General features: G+C 44.5%; 1 protein-coding gene across 1 annotated transcript in view; it reads right to left on the reverse strand.

Moving 5' to 3' along the window:
• The window catches only part of RNF175 (ring finger protein 175), a 67753-nt gene extending 48278 nt beyond the window's left edge, over nucleotides 1–19475 (reverse strand). Inside the window, 3 exon segments of the mRNA XM_036852227.1 lie at nucleotides 5604–5745; nucleotides 8495–8532; nucleotides 19284–19475. Of these exon segments, the coding sequence (XP_036708122.1) occupies nucleotides 5604–5745; nucleotides 8495–8532; nucleotides 19284–19475 (372 nt within the window).
• Between the last annotated feature and the right edge of the window lie 474 nt (nucleotides 19476–19949).

Raw genomic sequence — 19949 nt, forward strand, 5'->3', positions numbered from 1 at the left:
AATCACAAGCACTGAAGTTGAAACTGTGATTAAAAATCTTCCAACAAACAAAAGTCCAGGACCAGATGGCTTCACAGGCGAATTCTATCAAACATTTAGAGAAGAGCTAACACCTGTCCTTCTCAAACTCTTCCAAAAGAGGGAGGAATACTCCCCAACTCATTCTACGAGGCCACCATCACACTGATACCAAAGCCAGACAAGGATGTCGCAAAAAAAGAAAACTGCAGGCCAATATCACTGATGAAAATAGGTGCAAAAATCCTCAACAAAATACTAGCAAACAGAATCCAACAGCACATTAAAAGGATCATACACCATGATCAAGTGGGGTTTATCCCAGGAATGCAAGGATTCTTCAGTATAGGCAAATCAATCAATGTGATACACCAAATTAACAAACTGAAGGATAAAAACCATATGATCATCTCAATAGATGCAGAAAAAGCTTTTGACAAAATTCAACACCGATATATGATAAAAAAGCCTCCAGAAAGTAGACATAGAGGGAACCTACCTCAACATAATAAAGGCCATATATGAGAAACTCACAACCAACATCGTTCTCAATGGTGAAAAACTGAAACCATTTCCACTAAGATCAGGAATAAGACAATGTTGCCCACACTCACTATTATTCAACATCTTTTGGAAGTTTTAGCCAGAGCACTGAGAGAAGAAAAAGAAATAAAAGGGATCCAAATCGGAAAAGAGGTAAAACTGTCACTGTTTGCTGATGATGTAATACTATACATAGAGAATCCTAAAGATGGTACCAGAAAACTACTAGAGCTAAACAATGAATTTGGTAAAGTAGCAGTTTACAAAATTAATGCACAGAAATCTCTTGCATTCCTATATACTAATGATAAGAAATCTGAAAGAGAATTTACGGAAACACTCCCATTTACCACTGCAACAAAAAAAATAAAATACCTAGGAATAAACCTACCTAAGGAGACAAAAGACCTGTATGCAGAAAACTATAAGACACTGATGAAAGAAATTAAAGATGGTACAAACAGATGGAGAGATATTCCATGTTCTTGGATTGGAAGAATCAACATTGTGAAAATGACTCTACTACCCAAAGCAATCTACAGATTCAATGAAATCCCTTTCAAACTACTAATGGCATTTTTCACAGAACTAGAACAAAAAATATGACAATTTGTATGGAAACACAAAAGACCCTGAATAGCCAAAGCAATCTTGAGAAAGAAAAATGGAGCTGGAGGAATCAGGTTCCCTGACTTCAGGCTATACTACAAAGCTACAGTAGTCAAGACAGTATGGTAGTGGCACAAAAACAGAAATATAGATCAATGGAACAGGATAGAAAGCCCAGAGATAAACCCACGCACATATGGTCAACTTATCTTTGATAAAGGAGGCAAGACTATACAGTGGAGAAAAGACAGCCTCTTCAATAAGTGGTGCTGGGAAAACTGGACAGCTACATGTGAAAGAATGAAATTAGAACACTCCCTAACACCATACAGAAAAATAAACTCAAAATGGATTAACGACCTAAATGTAATGCCAGACACTATAAAACTAGTAGAGGAAAACATAGGCAGAACACTCTATAATATAAATCACAGCAAGATCCTTTTTGACCCACCTCCTAGAGAAATGGAAATAAAAACAAAAATAAACAAATGGGACCTAATGTAACTTAAAAGCTTTTGCACAGTAAAGGAAACCATAAACAAGACCAAAAGACAACCCTCAGAATGGGAGAAAATATTTGCAAATGAAGCAACTGACAAAAGATTAATCTCCAAAATATACAAGCAGCTCATGTAGCTCAATATCAAATAAACAAACAACTCAATCCAAAAATGGGCAGAAGACGTAAAGAGACATTTCTCCAAAGAAGATATTCAGATTGCCAACAAACACATGAAACGATGCTCAACATCAGTAGTCATTAGAGAAATGCAAATCAAAACTACAATGAGGTATCACCTCACAACAGCCAGAATGGCCATCATCAAAAAATCTACAAACAATAAATGCTGGAGAGGGTGTGGAGAAAAGGGAACCCTCTTGCACTGTTGGTGGGAATGTAAATTGATACAGCCACTATGGAGAACAGTATGGAGGTTCCTTAGAAAACTGAAAATAGAACTACCATACGACCCAGCAATCCCACTACTGGGCATATACCCTGAGAAAACTATAATTCAAAAAGAGTCATGTACCATAATGTTCATTGCAGCACTATTTACAATAGCCAGGACATGGAAGCAACATAAAGAAGATGTGGCACATATATAAAATGGAATATTACTCAGCCATAAAAAGAAACAAAACTGAGTTATTTGTAGTGAGGTGGATGGACCTACAGTCTGTCATACAGTGTGAAGTAAGTCAGAAAGAGAAAAACAAATACTGTATGCTAACACATATATATGGAATCTAAAAAAAAAAAAGGTTCTGAAGAACCTAGGGGCAGGACAGGAATAAAGATATAGACATAGAGAACGGACTTGAGGACACAGGGAGGGGGTAAGCTGGGATGGAGTGAGAGAGTGGCATGGACCTATATACACTACCAAATGTAAAATATGTAGCTAGTGGGAAGCAGCCACATAGCACAGGGAGATCAGCTCAGTGCTTTGTGACCCCCTAGAGGGGTGGGATAGGGAGGGTGGGAGGGAGACTCAAGAGGGAGGGGATATGGGGATATATGTATACATATAGCTGATTCACTTTGTTATACAGCAGAAACTAACACAACATTGTAAAGCATTTATATCCAATAAAGATGTTTAAAAAAAAGATGTAAAAATTAAAAAAAATAAAAATAAAAAAAAAGAAAATAGCCAGGAACCTCATGAACATGTTCAAAGCTCTAGCTCTGGTAGGTCCTACATAATCTTAAATGACAAGAGAAACAAGTTAAAAGTTAGGTTATTTTTGGATGATAAGGCTATTTAGGTCAGCTTTTGTGGAAACATGTTCAGCAAATTCCACCCCAAAGATATTAAACTGAGCAGTGTATTAGGTTCAGGTTTTTGGATACAGTTCATGCAGAGCACAATAAAAAAGCTGGAAACCAGTGCTGGAATCAGCTACTGGTGCTCTGGGAACCATTTCCAGGCCCAATGTTTGCAGTTGTCACCAAGAGTTACTGAAATGGCTGAGTTCTGATGTTGGCTCTTGTAGTGAACATCCAAGTAAGGATGCACAGCATGGGGCAACGTCAAGGCCGCAGCATGGGGAAAGCGCAGCCTCACGTGCTGGCTCTCACCTTGAGCCAAAGATTGTCATCAGAGACATGCAGGGGAAGGGGGCTACTCCACCTTTTCCTTTGGGGCAATACAGTAATAGATGGACAGATGGGCAAAGAAGTAGAAAATACTCCACTGTGTTTTCAGCTGTATCTATGAGCCAACCCAGAACTGTTCCAATGGCACCACAGTTCCAATGAGACCCAAATCTGTCCTTGACCCCTGAGGGCATCTTTAGACTCCTGGCTTTGTCAAAGTGCCAGACTGGGCCATCTTAAGAGATGCCACGATCACAGTCACCTGGTTACCTCCAAGGTATCCTTAGGACCACAGAGGCCCTCTGGGTAGCCATAAAATAGCACAGCTGTGTGACAGAAGGACACAGAAACAGGAACTGCAGGGAGAAGTGGGGTGACTAAGGGAGTCTAGTTTGGTGGGGGGAGTGGAGCATAGTCAAAAGCAACGTCCCTGGAGAGGCATTCTAGGCAGTACAACTTGTGTAGTGAGCAACAGGAAACAACTTGGGCAGACCACTCCAGCTAACCAACAGTTGTAGCCTGAGCCACCAAGGGTCAGAACCTCCAATGGCAACAAGCCCTTCAAGGGGCCTCTGACTCATGGGCAGGTGTATCTGTGGTATAGCCAGCGTGTGAACTCCACATTGACGGACGCAGTGAAGAAAATTTGTCCAAGTGGAATATAGAGGGTGTTAATTTTAATTGACAAGGCAATGGTGACATGGCAGCACATGGATGCATTTGCTACAAAGAGTTGCCACATGAGCAACTTCGTCAAATACAAGACAAGGACAGATTCTTTTTGGCGTAAGTACCTCAAAAATCATCAAATAAAAATAGCAGAGGAGTGGTGGGACACAGTGCAAGTCAGTTGGCTCATGTGGTGTTTCCTTTCAAGGGGGATTTCTTTCTATGTAAAATCCACACCTGTGTCATCATGGAAACGGAACTTAAAAAAAAAATCTAATCCAGAGGTAATTAACAGTTATAAAGGAAGGATGGAACAGGGCTATGAACCTTTTCATTAAGAATCCAGGTTTCTTCTTAAGGACTCTAGAAATTCTATGTTAGGTATTTCCATTTTGAAGATAAGGAAACCGTATATTTAAGGGGCTTTTCTTTGATATAAAGTAACTAATGAGGTTTGATTCTTGTCTCCTTCATTGAAGAAAATTTGTCCAAGTGGAATATAGAGGATGTTCATTTTAATTGACAAGGCAGTGGTGACATGGCAGCACATGGATGCATTTGCTTAAAAAACAAACAAACCCCCTCCCCCCAAGATTCCCCTTTCTAAATAAATGTTCAAAATTACCTAAATTTACATATTATAGGGAACTCAAAAGAATTCCTTTAGATCCCATGCTAGGTAGGAAATAATATTTATGATGGGTAAAAAGAAAATAAAATACTGGTCTAAGCCAGCCCTTCATATGTCACAGGCAAGTCTTCTTATACAACGACCAGTCCAAGACCCGAACCATGGAGAGCATTAATTGAGGACCTATCTCCTCTGCAACGTTTCTCCACTCAGGCCATACTCAGGTCTAAACCATTGGTTCTCAGCATGCGGTCCCAGGACCAGTAACATCAATTCCACCTGGGAACTTGTTCGATGTGCAAATTATTTGGCTCCTATTGAATCAAAAACTCTGGGGGTAGGACCTGGGAATCTGATTTAAGGAGCCCGCCAGGTGATTCTGATGCACCCTGAGATGTGAGCACCACTGCTCTGCACATTGCAGTGGCCTGGTCTCAGGTCCAACAAGCCCAGGGTATGACTCTGAGGCCATGAGATGGGAAGGCTCCAGTGGGCGTGCTTGGGTGGGATTGGTCTGTGACAACAAGATCCCGCTCTGTGTGGCCAAGGTCAGCGCAGTGTCTGCCTTATCACGCTTCCTTGGATATGGAAACCATCAATGCCAAGACAGTTTATTGCTAATGAAGCAAAGTTAGACAGACTCAGTCTTTTGTTTCTGCCATGCCTAATCCTCCTGTCCTGGGCCACTGGCAGAAGTAGTTCATGCCCAAAAGGAAAATTGGGTTACTTAAACCAGGGTTTCTCAGCCTTGACACTATTGACATTTTTGTCATGAGGAACTGTCCTGTGCAGTTTCAGTGGCATCCCTGGCCTCTACCCACTACATTCCAGTAGCAGCTCCTATCCCCCCTCCCCTCCCGCTAAGACGTGACCATCACAAATGTTTCCAGATGTTGCTCCCGGGAGCAAAACTGTACTGGGTTGAGAGCCACCAACTTAAACCAAACCATTTCCTTCAAAGTGGTAACAAAGGAGGGATGTGATGGGAAGAGGAGCAGGCTTCCAGCGGCCCCCAGGTTGACTCACATGGTAGGAATGACCATGCTTCTGTCTCCACTGCACCAGCACTATCTGGGCGATGACCAGGGCACAGAGGAAGGTCAAGATCATCTCCATGTGCATGGACTCATGGTCCCGGTGCATCCTGTACATCCTCTCCTGCTGCAGGCTGGAACCAGCAAAGGAAGTCAGCTGAAAAAGCCCTCAACTCTTGCACATTTAGCAGAACAAGAAAAATAGGTGGGACTCATAAGAAGCAACTGGGAATTTCAAATGTAGGGTTTTTGAAGCTTTGATTACAAAGTTTTCCAAAGTCCTTCTTGGTTCCTCCCTTTCTCCTGGGCTTGGGGAAGGGACAGCTGAGAGGAGGAGCCTGAGTTTGTCAGCAAAACCAATTCCTCTCAGCCCTTAGCTTTCCCACATGCTTTTGGGCTCAGCCTTGTCCTTTCAAGGAAAGTGATGGGGCCAAAAGCTCACTGATGGGCCCTGGGAAGACCTGGGTTCTAGCCCCTGATCTGCCACGTGGATCGCCTTGGGAAAGTCACTTATTCTATCTGAGCCTCAGTTTCCTCATTTGCAGATCTCAAATAATGATCCCTCTGTACCTCGCAGGATTGGTCTAAAACTGCAAAGCACATATATATTTTATTTGTACCTATATGAGGAATAATAATTGCTATTAGGTTGAATCATATAAAATTGCCATTTTTGAAAGTGAAAAAAAACCCCAGTCAAATACTGGTAATTTCAGGTAATTGCTAACATTCTCAAGTACAAAGATATCCTGCAGATGGTGCCTGTGAAGAGAATGTTATCCGCGGGGCTACAGAAAACTCCTGAGTTGTATAAATCATTTTCATTATAAGGAGAAAGAAGAGACCTAAGTATTATCTTAGGCACAAACATTCAGAGGATGGCTAAATGCTTCAGTGTTTAGTTGGACTCTTAATTTTATACAGTGGTAGAGAAAACCACTAAAATATTATGTCATCTGGTTTAACTTCCTACAGCAGAAGTGGTCTCTAAGAGAGTCTAGAGCAGAGGCTCTTGACCTGGTCTGTGAGTTGGAAATCACTAGGGAGCTTTTAAAAATCACAGTGCCCAGGCTGGACCCCAGATCAATGAAATGAGCATTGCTGGGTGTTCTGGGCTGAACTGGGTCCCCTCAAAATTCATATGTTGAAGTCTTAACCCCTAGGACCTCAGAATGTGACTGTGTTTGGAGAGGGGGTCTTTAAGGAGGCAATTAAGATAAATGAGGTCGTTAGGACAGGTCCTAATCCAACATGACTGGTGTCCTTATACGTGAGGACACAGACTCCCACAGGGAAGACCATGTGAAGACACAGGGAGAAGGTGGCCACCTGCAAGCCAAGGAGAGAAGCCTTAGAAGAAACCAAAGCCTGCCGACCTCTGGATCTTAGACTTCTAGCCTCCAGTCTGTGAGAAAATAGATTTCTGTTGTTATAGCACCCAGTCTGTGGTGCTTTGATATGGCAGCCTGAGCAAACCGATAGAGATTTCCAGGATGGGATCCAGGCATCAGTAATTTTTAAAGTTCCCTGTGTGGTTTTAAGGTGCAGCCAAGATTGGGATTCACTGGCCTAGAGGAGAGAGCAGTCCGGGATCAAGATTAGGGAAAAGGGGGAAAAGTATGAATCTTGCCAATCAATTACTTTATAAATATTGATTAGCATTATCTTTCACCCCAAGTGGGGAACCATCAGTCACAAAATCTCTCAGTGTCCACTTATGACTGGTCACAATATGTATTTAGTTAGAGCACTGATCAGAAAGCACTCCAGGGTAACATTCTGTGACCTTTTAAAGGCACTTGTTGGGTACCTGGGCTGGGTCTTTGTCTTTACCAGCATTTCTACAGAGCTGCCTCAGTAAGAGCCCCATCCAAATCCCAGGGGTGCCCCCTGCTGGAGAATGCACAGAAATGAGCCCACAGACCCTCATAAATATTCCTGCTTGAGTTCAACTTTTCTGAGATGGAATCTGAAAATGTTAGTGCTGGGAGGTACCATAGATGTACTGAGACCTCTTCATTTATCAAATGAAGAAGCTGAAATCCACATCAGGTAAGCAACCTGAATAAAATTACATGGCTATTAGTTTCTGTGTTGGAAGCTGAGCTTAGGAGCTGAGAATGATTTCTAGAAGCTCTTTAAAAAATATATTCATTCTTCTGAAGAAATGGGAAGTGAAAAAAAAATAAAAGGGTACAAGCACTTAGTTATAGTTTTTACAGCCCCAAATCCCAAATAACTATTTAACATTCTCTGTAATGAGTGGACTTCAACTTAGGCCACATAGATAGAAGAGTGAATTTATCATCAGTCTAAAATAGGACTTGCATAGATATCAAACAAAATATACTTTATGACATTAATCTATTTTGTGCATATACAGTAAAATGCATCTCAGATGGTTAACCTATGTGGAAGTACTTTGGAAAGTATAAAGTAGCATACAAATGTAATAAATATTTCTACTTTGATTAGGAATACATTCATAACTGATAACCATAATGCTAAAAAGGAGGAACATTTCACTGTTATTTCATTTGGTGCCCATAGGGGTCCAATGGTCCCACAGTAGGTACCATAGCACAGGGGAAACAGCCTATAAAGAAAACCAGATGTGTCTTGTCCCTCAGAGGACAAGGACATATAAGGACATATATTGAGGGACATACACATTTGTGGGACTGCATGGAGCCTACTGCAGAAAACAGATGAAATCCCTGTGGTTTTGGTCTATACAATCACTGTGCACACATGGCCATGCTAACCCACCTTCTATCCTGGGAAATTTATAAATAAAATGATGGCTTCATTTAATTTCTCAAACTGTTAAGATGGAAGTCTAATTTTTAGTATACCAGCTGTAAAAAAATACAAATCACTTACTTCCACTCATCATCTGCAGAAAGCTTTGTGTGAGAGACCTGAAAAATATAAAAAGAGCCCTTCTCAAGTTTTTCTTGTTTCCTTAGCTTGCATTTTACAACATTACATGAGAAATCCAAACCATGAAAAAGAGTGATGTTTCTTAGTACTGGAATAATTTAGGATGAAAGCGCTAATAAAATATTTGCTTATGGAACTAAAACACACATACACATACACACCCTAAACAAAACAGTAATCAGGTCACTATTAATAAATACTTGATTCTTCTGTCTAAGGTCAGAGAACCAGATGAGGCCCCATTCCTGTGGTTTTGTTTGGCAATTCAGTCAAGGTTGTAGGGAGTGGCCTCCTAATGGGCAATGTCATCCTGGCTTCTGGTATATGATCTGTGAATTGGAGAACCTCTAAAAAACATCTGTTTTGCTGGTGTCTTAAATGATGCCAATGAGTAAGTATCATCTCCAAGTTCAAGGTTTTAGAGTCAGAGCTGACCAGCTACTTGTTTGCAGCATTTTTGTGTCCTCCTGTTAATTTAATTTAAACCCTGACCCCAGGGAAGTGGGGTCATGTGGCCTTACCCTTGCACACTGAGCGGGAGAGCATAGAGACCATGCCCAGGAAGTGCTTTAGGCTGATCTACAGAGTGTTCCCACGTGCTGCCTGCCTTCCGTTGGTCACTGCTAATCCACTACATTGGGTCATTTGAAGCCTTTAAGGCCAATCTTCGAAAATACGTCATCGTATAACCTTCATGGAGAACACAGGCTGCTTAATCTCTAGCCCAGTAGCATCAAAAGCTAAAAATCCCTAATGATGGCAAAGAAGAGAAGGCAAATAAAGCATTTGTTACACAAATCTGACATTAACCAGCTTTTTTCCCTTTGTTTTCTTCAAATGGCATAAGCAATTCTGACAGGGAAAGAAACAGCGCCATCCATATTTCAGGCTAGGCTTTCTCTGACTTGAGGTCAACCGGTTCCATAAAACACCTATGCCTTGGTCAGAGGCTGGAGGGGTTCCCTTATAAGAGAGACGAAAGCTCCAGGTGATACAGCTAAGCAGAGGCTTGGGCAGTATCTGCACAACGCGAGGGCTGGCTGGATGATGCCAGGAGAGGAAGTGGGTGAGGCAGCAGGGGATGCTGGCAGCTTCTCCCGGGCTCTCTGCCCACTGGTGGTCCCACCAGGTGGTCCCTGAGATGCAAATGGAGGTCATGGCACCTGGGCTCAAGGCTGCTTTCCAGGAGCAAAACCTTAGTGGCAACCCTCAGGGAAGAGCGGTACCCGAGTCCCCTCCTTTGTCTGATAGGGCTCACTCGGCTGACATCTGCTTTGGGGGAGAAAACACTGGACGGGCTTGGAGCCAAGAGCCGTGCAGCCACCCAGCAACACCCAGCACTAAATATCGAGCTGAATGGGGCTTTGGGTGACCCAGGGCACATCACCAACCTGTGTTTGTCTCCATTTACTTCTTAGAGACTGGAGATTGACATAAAAGCTGCTCTTGTCTACTTCACTGGAGTACTGTGAGTATAAATAAGACAATAGATGAGAGTTTTGTAAGAAGGTGCTTCAATCCAAGGGCCAATTATCTCAGTAAAAGTTGTAACCAAAGACTCCCTGGGTCCTTTTCTTTTTGCTATTCAAGATCTTCGGGTTCACAGTGCTTTTTGTTCAGATAACCTTAAAACAGGGAACTGGGTTTTTTGTTGAGAAGATAAATTCCCTTTGACTTTTACAAGCAATATAGCCCTGGGCATAAATGTGTAACTATCTATCAGATTCTAAGCCTTTTTTTTTTATTGAAGTATAGTTGATTTACCATATTATATTAGTTTCAGGTGTACAGCATAGTGATTCAGTATTTTATAGATTATACTCCATTAAAAGTTATTACAAGATAGTGCTATAATTCCCTGTGCTATACAGTATAACCTTATTGCTTATCTATTTTATACATAGTAGTTTGTATCTCTTAATCCCACACCCCTAATTCACCCTCCCACCTCCCTTTCCACTTGGGTAACCACTAGTTTGTTTTCTATATCTGTTAGTCTGTTTCTCAAGTCATTTTAAAAGAAGTATGATAAATTATTCTACAGAAGACCAGGAAAGCTTAGGGAGTAGAAATTATAGCTGAAAAGATTTCTGCTAAATATTGGATACAGTTAAGAACTTCCTTAGATCAAGTGATATTGAAACAATATTCTTATTTCCTAGGGAAAAAGCAAACTATGATGATGATGGAAATGATTTTTTCCTAGTAATAGTTCCCTATAGTACAATATTTTTTTTCTAGGGTGGAATCTACTTTTTGACAATTTTTTTCTGGTATGTAAGCCCATCTGGGATCTTAAGAGGATTTATTTTGGAAATTGAAATGACACTAAGACTTATGCTTATCTGAAGGATAAGCATAAGGATAGCCAGGAAAATTCAGAAGAAGAGAGTAAAGACTTGGCCTATCAGCCACTGAAATCTACAATACAGCCACAGAAATTAATTGAAAGCATTACTGGCCCAGGAACAAGAAGACAGAGGAGTGAACAGAACACAGAGGCCAGGAACAGATCCAACTACATATGATAAGCAGTGAGAAATCAGTGAGAAAGAAATGATTGTTCAATAAATGGTGCTGAGACCATTAGCTAGTCATTTGGGAAAAATATAAAGCCGGATCCATACCCGGCTTCAGAAGGATCAAATATTTAAATGTAAAAAGGAAAATCTTAAAAGGGCTAGAAGTAAATATGGGTAAATATTTTAATAATCACGCAGTGAAGAAGGCATTTCTAAGTATGATGTGGAGCCCAGAAATTGTAAAGTAAAAAAATTGATGAATTTTGAGGACATAAAATCAAATACGTTAAAATCACCTATATTTGAAAGACAAATTAAACTGGAGAAGATACAACATATGTGAAGGCAAGAAGTGAATAACCTGAATAGAAAAAGAGGTTTTACAATTTAATCCAAAAGAGACAAAACATTTCCAAAGGGCAAGGCACATGAACAAGAAATTCATAAAAGAGGAAATATAAATGGCTCATTTATGAAAAGATGTATCAACTCACTAGTAAAAACTTTGGAAAAGCCTTTGTGAAAGAAGACTGATTGTGCTGACGACCCTTGGGAGGGATGAGGGGTGGAGGGGTCCTAGCACTTCTGGAAGTGTGGGTGCAGCTGGGTGAAAACAGAAGGTTCAGTTAAGAGTGGTGGGAGGCTTTGTGTCGTTCTCCCCTGCACCCCACCCCTAGGGTGATTGGACAGGGCTCAGAGGCCCAGGAGCTGGGAGGGAGGGCGGAGGCATTGAAAGCCCGTGTCTGGAGGAGGGATCCCAGCCCTGTCCTCTATCAGGCCCCACGGGCATTGCCCTGCTCTACAAGCCCCTGTGCATCTCAAACCTGGAAACACAAAATCTTTTTTTTTGTCTTTTCTAACTCTTAAGAAAATATTTTGAAAGTTTTGTCGCTGGTTGAGTAGAAATTGACAGAAGAGGGCTGGTGTAGGGTGTAGGCCCTCAGGTGGGTTGAGGGAGAAGGGCGGAAATAAAGAACAGCCCCAGCCCTGGAAAATCAGAGATAGAGTTTTTAATTTGCCCACCCCCCCCCAGGCCATCCGAAGCTGGTGTCTAAGCAGATGGGGTCCCCCTTGTAACCGCACTGCCTCTCTCCCTCCACTGCGGTGGGGTAGTTTGGAAGGAGCTAGGAACAGCCTGGAAATCCTGAGTCTGAGAAGTGAGGAGGTAATGTGTGCAGGGGGGCCCTTCCTACCCCGGGTCCTTGGTGCGTCTGATGGGACCAGTCCTCCTCCCTGGTTTCCGTGCTGCAGTGGGTTGAACTATGTCCCTCCACATCCCCCCCTACCCCCAAAGATATGGCCAATTCCTAACCTCTGGTACCCATGACTGTGATCTTATTTGGAAATAGAGTCTTTGCAGATGTGATCAAGTTAAGGATCTTGGGATGGGATCATCCAGGATTTACAGTGGGCCCTAAAGCCAACGGCTGGTGTCCTTACAAGAGAAAGTCAGGGGGAGATTTGCACATAAGCAGAGACACATAAGCACAGAGGAGAAACATGCAGGAGGAGGCCACGTGAAGACAGAGGCAGAGACTGGAGATAAGCAGCTATAAGCCAAAGACACCTGGAGTCCCCTGAGGCTGGAAGAGGCAAAGAAGGATTCACCCTAGAGCCTTTGGAGGGATCATGGCCCTGCCTATACTCAGGTTTTGGACTTCTGGCCTCCAGAACTGTGAAAGAGTAAATTTCTAATGTTTTTTTTCCCCCTTTTCTATCAATATTTCTTTTATTTTCTGTATTTTTAAAATAATTTTTATCAGAGTACAGTTGATTTACAATGTTGTGTTAGTTTCAGGTGTACAGCACGGTGATTCAGTCATACGTATACATGTATCTATTCTTTTCCCATATAGGCCATTACAGAGTACTGAGTAGAGTTCCCTGTGCTATACACTAGGTCCTTATCAGTTATCTATTTTATATATAGTAGTGTCTGTATGTCATCCCAATCTCCCAATTTATCCCTCCAGTAAATTCCTATTGTTATGGCAGCTCCGGGAAACGGATACATGCATGTCCAGCCCCAGCAGGTCGTTATACACTCCGGTTTGCAAGCAGCGGGGCGGGTGGGGAGGGCGTGACCCCTGTAAGCTCTGGGTCAAGCAGGCTGCACAGGTCCCGGTGGACCCTGCAGGCAGGCCTGGCAGAGCAGCTTGGCTTATAATCTTTAGACGTGTGGCATGTGGGACTTTATTTGTACTCTTGCCCTGGGCCTATCAGATGCGGGCCTGCCACTTGGCTGGGGATGCTGGCTGCCAGGCAGCACATGGAAGACCAGAGGACTTTTTGTAAAACCATCCAAGACGAGAGAAAAGACTTACAGACCGTCATCATTCTTCCCGTGAAAAGGCCCAGGTAGGTCCCCTTCCAGCACAACCTGCCTGTCAACAAGCTCTCTCTGCTTACGGGAGCTTCTGAACAGTGTTTTAGTGTCTCCCCTTAAATATAAACAGATGGCCAAAGATCACCAAGTCCTTGAGTCAGGAAAGGGTTCTGCAATGATGACAAGAATCCCAGGCTTTAAAAATGGAAACAAACAAAAGCTCTTAGAAATGAAAAATTTGAGAACAGAAATTAAAAATCTAATGGAAAAGTTGAAGATAAATTATGAAACTCCCTCAGAAAGAATAACCAAAAACCCCCAAAGGAGATGGAAAAGAAGAAAGAAAATATATGAAAATGAGAGAATCTGGCCAGGAAATCTCAAATCCAAAATAGAGTAGTTCCAGAATAAGAGAACAAGATAGCTGAGAGTAAGAAATTTAAAAGAAATTCTACAAGAAAATTCCCAAGGATTGAAAGACACCTGTTTTCAAATGAAAGGACTCACCAGGTGCCCAGCACAATAAATGAAAAAAGAGCCACGTCAAATCACACCAGTTGGAAATTTGAAAATTGTGGTTCAGAAGGAAGAGCCTATCCAGAGAGAAAATACAGGTCAAATGTAAAGGATCAAAACTCAGGATGGCACAGACTCCTGAACACCATCTCCACAAGTTACAAAGAGAGCAGAACAAAGTGTTCAAACTTCCAAGGGAAAATTACTTCTATAGACAAACTACCAATCAAGTCTGGAAGCAGAATGAAGATATTTATGGACATGCAACATTTCAAAAACATTCATCTCCCATGTGTCCTGTCTCAGGAGGCTTGACTAAAACAACAGAGTAAATTGAGAAAGAGAAAAACTGGATTTCCAGGAAAGAGGGGTGCAACCAGGAGAGTCCCCTCCAGGTGAAGGGACGCTCCAGGAGGTCGGTGGAGGGACATCCAGGACTGGTGTCTGGGCCTCAGACTGGGGATGTGGCCAGCCTAGACTGGACCAGGCATGGGGGGTTTCACCAAGTGCATCTCCAAGAAAAAGATGAAGCTGAGAGATCAGCCAGTGTGTTCTGGCATGTTGAGAAGATCCATACAATTCCGGCAGTGGGTTTGGGGATGAATGGGTGACTGGTACACCGAAAACTAAGGAAACCAGAACATGAAACTCAAGGGAAAGCAGACTAGTACAGAGTGGATGTGTAGCGACCCGTCTGGGAGTGACTAGTACTCACTTGAGTCGCTAACGTAGGCAGTGAGTGAAGACTTAGCCAAAATGTGTGATGTAACTAAATTGAGAGGATGGAAGAAGGAAAGCAGTGGGGGTGGGGTGGACAGGCTGGTGGGAGAGAGTGTAGTTCTCATCATCCACAGTAGGGGATCAATCAGATAACACCAGTGACTAAAAATCAAGAAATGCTGCATGATCGTGTTATTGAAAATATGGAACACATACCAGAAAAAATGGGTGAAAGTGTTGAAAATTGTTGCCTCTGGGGAGTGGAAATCAGGAATGGGGAAAGGTGAGTGAAAGTGGGGATGCTTTTTTTGTTTGTTTTAAGTCTTACAGAATTATGTATGAGTCTTTAAATTTGGGATGTACAAAACTTTAATAAAAATTAACAATAAAAAGAAAAAATTCCCATAACAAGGTATAATTTTCACCGAAGAGTGACAAGGGGGAAAACAGCCCTCTCGCGCCTGTCACATGTGGGTGTACATTAAGACAGTTTCTCTGGAGAGAAATTTGGCAACGCATATCAAAATTGTAAGTGTTTGTCTATTCTAGTGTAGAATGTTCTAGGAATATTGTCTCAGGAAATGAAGAGACAAGGAAGGATGACACAGGTGTTCATGTAATTTTATTTATAATATTGAGAAACTGGCAACAATCTATGTGTCAGTCTGCGGGGGATCAGTTAATGAGTTATGGTATCTCTCTACAAAGGAAATCCATGTAGCTCTTTAAAATGATGGTGCAGAACCATATCTATCAACGCAGAAATATTTCCATGACGTATGGTTAAGAAAAAATGCATGCTCCAAAAACAGTTGTGTATAATATGAGCCTAACAGTGTAAATGTGCAGTTACATAGAATGAAGAACAGAGACATCCAGAAGAGAGAGAGATCCAGAACAGTTACCAAAATGTAACCATGACCCATGGGTGGTGCTGGATCTTGGGATATTTACTTCTTTTTTTATATTCGTCTATATTGAATATATTCTACATGAATACGTCACTTAAAAGAAATCAAGCAGTTGTGTTTACTTGGCCCTCTCCTTGCCCCTTCTCCTTGTCTGTCAGTTGCCAAGCCCTTTTCTTCCTATCTTTGCATCACCATTCCAGTCGACCTCTCCTCTCCTTTTAAGCCAAATCTCACTTTTGAGCTCCGGATTCTTCTACTGAAGTGCCTCCTACACAAATCCACCTGGATGTCCCTCAGGCACACGAACTCAACCTGCCCCAAACTGAATACATTAATTTCACCCAAAATGCTCCCATTTCAGCGCCCCCCACCTCCCCCAATAGCCCCACATCCCATCTACCCAATCACTCAAAGCAGAAACCTGGGGCACCATTGTTGATCTAACCCTCCGCCTCCAGCCTGTCACCCTCCCGTTGACACTACCTCTAAAGACCTCGCAAACCACTTCTTTCCACCTCTATGGCCTCTATACCATCCATGTTTTCATTCATTCAACAAATATTTATTGACCACCTCCTGTGTGCCAGGCACTGGGGGGTGGGGCTGGCATACAATGGAGAATAAGACAGACGTTCTGTTCTCATGAATGGAGCCTTGTGAGCGACAGAAAGCGTGGACAATAAACAAATAAACAAAACAATTACCTAATGGAGTAAATCCTAGAAGAAAATAAACACAATGTGTGATAAAGCATAACTGGCGGCGGGGGAGGGGTCCTGACTCTAGATGGTGGGCGGGGAAGGCGCTCTGAGCCAGGAGACATGGAGATGGAGCCAGGCACCAGGGCACTCCCCTCCTCCCAGGGCCCTTGCCTTCGCCTTTCCCCTCTTCAAACAGTGAGGTGATCTTATCAAAAGCCAACTGATCACATTAGCATCCCCCTGGCCACTCTTGTTAATGTCCCTCATGAGGCCTCGTGTCTCTTTCTGGCCTCACCTCCGTCCACTGCCCCTGCACACCCTCTGCTCCAACTAAGCAGAACCTTCTGTCTCCTGAATGCTTTTTCTGCACCCCCCAGCCTCCCTGTGGGTTGCCCTGGACCCACTTTCTCCAGGAAGCCCTTCAGGTTTGGCCCGTGAACACTGTTGCCACACTGCACCGTCACTGTTGACTATTTCCGTGTCTGAATCTGCAGGAGGGCAGGGCTGGGCCACCCCCCACCACTGAACCCCCACTGGTGCCAGTTCTCATCCTTTCTCACCCCAGCTGCTACCTTTCCCTTTCAACTCTTCCCTCATGACAATCCATCTGATAGAAGAATCTTGCTAAAACGAGTGGCAAAACTACTGATGTCCCTAGGGCACACGTGAGCGGGAGGAAAGGGTGTTAGGTTTGGAGTGCTGTGTCCAGCGATAAGGAATTCATGTTACAAGAAGAGGACAAAATTCCCATGCATAGAGGGGAGGGGAGGGCTGTGAGGCAGAGAGCAGTTTTGGGGCAGAGGTGGGTCTTCTCGGGGGACGATAGAGCCTGCAAAGCAGACCTCAGTCAAGCAGAGGAGGGAACACATGAATCCACACTCTCTGCTCTCTTGCACTCCAACTTTGAGACATATCAAAAGCACACGAGGCTAGCTGGCTCAGCAGACCCCAGGGGTGCCGCTGAGCTGGGGGGAGGAGGATGGTGGGGAATGGGGCGGACCTCTGCCACAGAGAGTTTCGCTGGGAGCTGCGCAGACTGTGTCCCAGGTCATGGGGTTGTCTGCTCATTCGTCCACTCATTCATTCTTTCAGTGAATATTTCTTGACATCCTGCCATTTGCCAGACTATTTTCAGTGCTGGAAACATAGTAGCTAGTAAAGCAGATGAAGTGCCTGCTCTCTTGGACCTTGGGAGGTGATGGAGGCTCTTAGAGGAACAAATACACAAATAGACTACTTCAGGTGGCAATGGAGATGAAAGAAAATAAAACAGGGTGAGGTTTAGAGTGAGAGGGTGATGTAATATATAGGGGGATTAGTAAATTTTTACTGGGTGCTCAGTAACCCTATCTATTTTTCTTTTGTTATCCCCGGCTCTTGTAAAGTCTGGTTTAAACCAGCACTTCTCAAACTTTGATGTGCAGTCACCCAGGGTCTGGTTAAAATGCAGATTTTAATTCAGTATGTCTGGGGTGGGGACTCAGACTCTCACTTCTAAATAACTCTCAGGTGACACCTTGGCTTCTGGCCCTGGACCACACAGCTCTGCCTTTGGGGCTAAGGGGAAAGCTGTGAGTCCCTCCCAGTAAACAGAGGGACCATGCCTCCTGAGGGTGATGGCAAGACAGTGATGTCAGGCTTAAGGGAGAGCAAACAGCAGCAGCAAAAGTGACCCTTGCCAGTCTTCTGCCCCTCCTGGTGTGCAGAGGTCTTCATCCATAACTCTCTCTGGATGATCCGGGTTTGAAACCAGCAAGGAAGCCATGGAGCTTCCTTAGAGCTTCTCCATTTTGGAGACGAACTCCCAAATGCATAGTGCGGGACATGAGGCCTGCAGCAGCCTAGCTCTCTCCCTTATCTTTCACTACAAGCCTCATGAACCCTGGATTTCTACCAGGGTCACAATAAGTACTGCTCCCTCTCCCTTTCCCCAGGGTCTCCATCCCCCAACAATGTTCTTCACCTCCAAGCAATTTGGTACTGCTGTTCCCTCTGTTTAGAATTTCCATTCCCCTCATGGCCACAAGGTCATATCTCACTCATCCTCCAAGGCCCAGCTCAAATGCCATGCCCCCCACCAGCCTTGCCCATCCCCCCTGCCAGGAGCGATCCCTTGCTTCTTAGAAATCCTACAAAGCTTCACTTGAACCTGTTTTTGGTTCAGTAATTTCTTCCTCCCCTCGATGAGTTATTTGTGTCCTAGTTTTACTTTCCTTCCAGGATGTGAGCTCCCAGAGGAAAGGTCCACCTCTAATTGTATTCTTCCCCCTCTCCCTACCCCAGTTCCCAGTACTTGGTCATGACCTAAGAATTGTCCTATGAATGAAAAATAAATGAATGATTGGGTTTGAGATCACCACCAGCAGGAGGAAGAACGTGCTAGCCCAGTGATTCTCAAAGCTCAAGCAGTAGCACCCCCTGGGAACTGGTTAGATTGCAAATGGTCAGGCCCTACCCCAGAGGTGACACTTGGAGACCCTGGGGGCAGAGCCCAGCAATCGACCTACATCTACTTTTTAACCAGCCCTCCAAGTGGCTCTGACGCTTGCTCCAGAGTGAGAACCATAGAGTTGAGCCTGATGTACATCCATCATTCCTCAGCTGTCCTCCTCCAGTGCTTCGGCCTTCACCCGGTTCTGCCAGGGAGCAAGGAGGAGAGAGGGGTGCAGCCAGCACGGAGGGCAGCCAGCAGAGAAGGCTGAGCAGAAGGCTCATGCTGGAAGAGACAGAGTGGGTGGGGAGCCATGGATGGAAGGAGTGGGGAGGAAGAGAGGGGAAGGGGAGAAGGAAGGGGAGAAGAAAAGGAAAGAGGCAGAGAGGGAAATGGAGAGGAGCTCGGCCTCCTGGGGTGGGGTGGGGTGGGGCGAAGAGACAGCATTTTCCAGAAGGTCATCCCTCCCTCCATCCCCGGCCAGTTCACACCGGGTGCTGGTGGGGGACCCTGGAGACCTATCTGTGCGGCCTCCCAGCCCCTGTGCGGGCCTCGGGACCCCAGCCCGGTGTCCCCCCACACCCGTGCCCTGCAACCGGTACTTGCTCATGCTGGGGGGGCGCCTCCAGTCCGGGCGTCACCCCCGTGGCCTTACCTTCGACGTGCACAGCCGCTGCTGAGGGTCTCTGAGTACGCAGGTGGGGGCTGCCCGGACGCCCAGCCCCGGGCAGTGCAGTCCTGGTACCAACACGGGGAGCCTCCTGCAGAGCAGGGACGCTCATGATGGTCACCATCACCGCTGAGGAGACCCTCTGGGTCTTGGGGCCCTCTGTGGTGTAGCCGTTCCGTCAGCTGCCATCGCTAGTGAAACGTCCTGCGCACCCCACCCCCACCCCACTTCCTGTGCTCTGGGCTGGACCCAGTGGCTCTGTTACCAGGCTACAGGAAGGATAAGATGTAGGGAGTCTAAGAGTGAGCAGTGGAGATGAGAGAGGAGCAAGGACGAGCGAGGTCGTTTTCTCCTCAGAAGTGTTTATCAGAAGACAAGAGTTCAGGTGATGGTCCACATGCCCGGAGACTGACCCTCTGCTGCCTGCCCAGCCCCCTGCCGCTTCCTCCTCAGTTATCTGCAGCCTCAGTCAGGTGGGAGAGCTCCCTGGTAGAGTCCCATCGGCCCCTCCACAGATGACAAAGGAGGGAAACTCCACTGTGGGAGAATGCAGAGCCCCTTCACCCCTGTGCTCCTCCAGGACCTGGGCCTTCCCCTG

The sequence above is a fragment of the Balaenoptera musculus genome, chromosome 5, assembly GCF_009873245.2.
Source record: "Balaenoptera musculus isolate JJ_BM4_2016_0621 chromosome 5, mBalMus1.pri.v3, whole genome shotgun sequence".
NCBI lineage: Eukaryota > Metazoa > Chordata > Mammalia > Artiodactyla > Balaenopteridae > Balaenoptera > Balaenoptera musculus.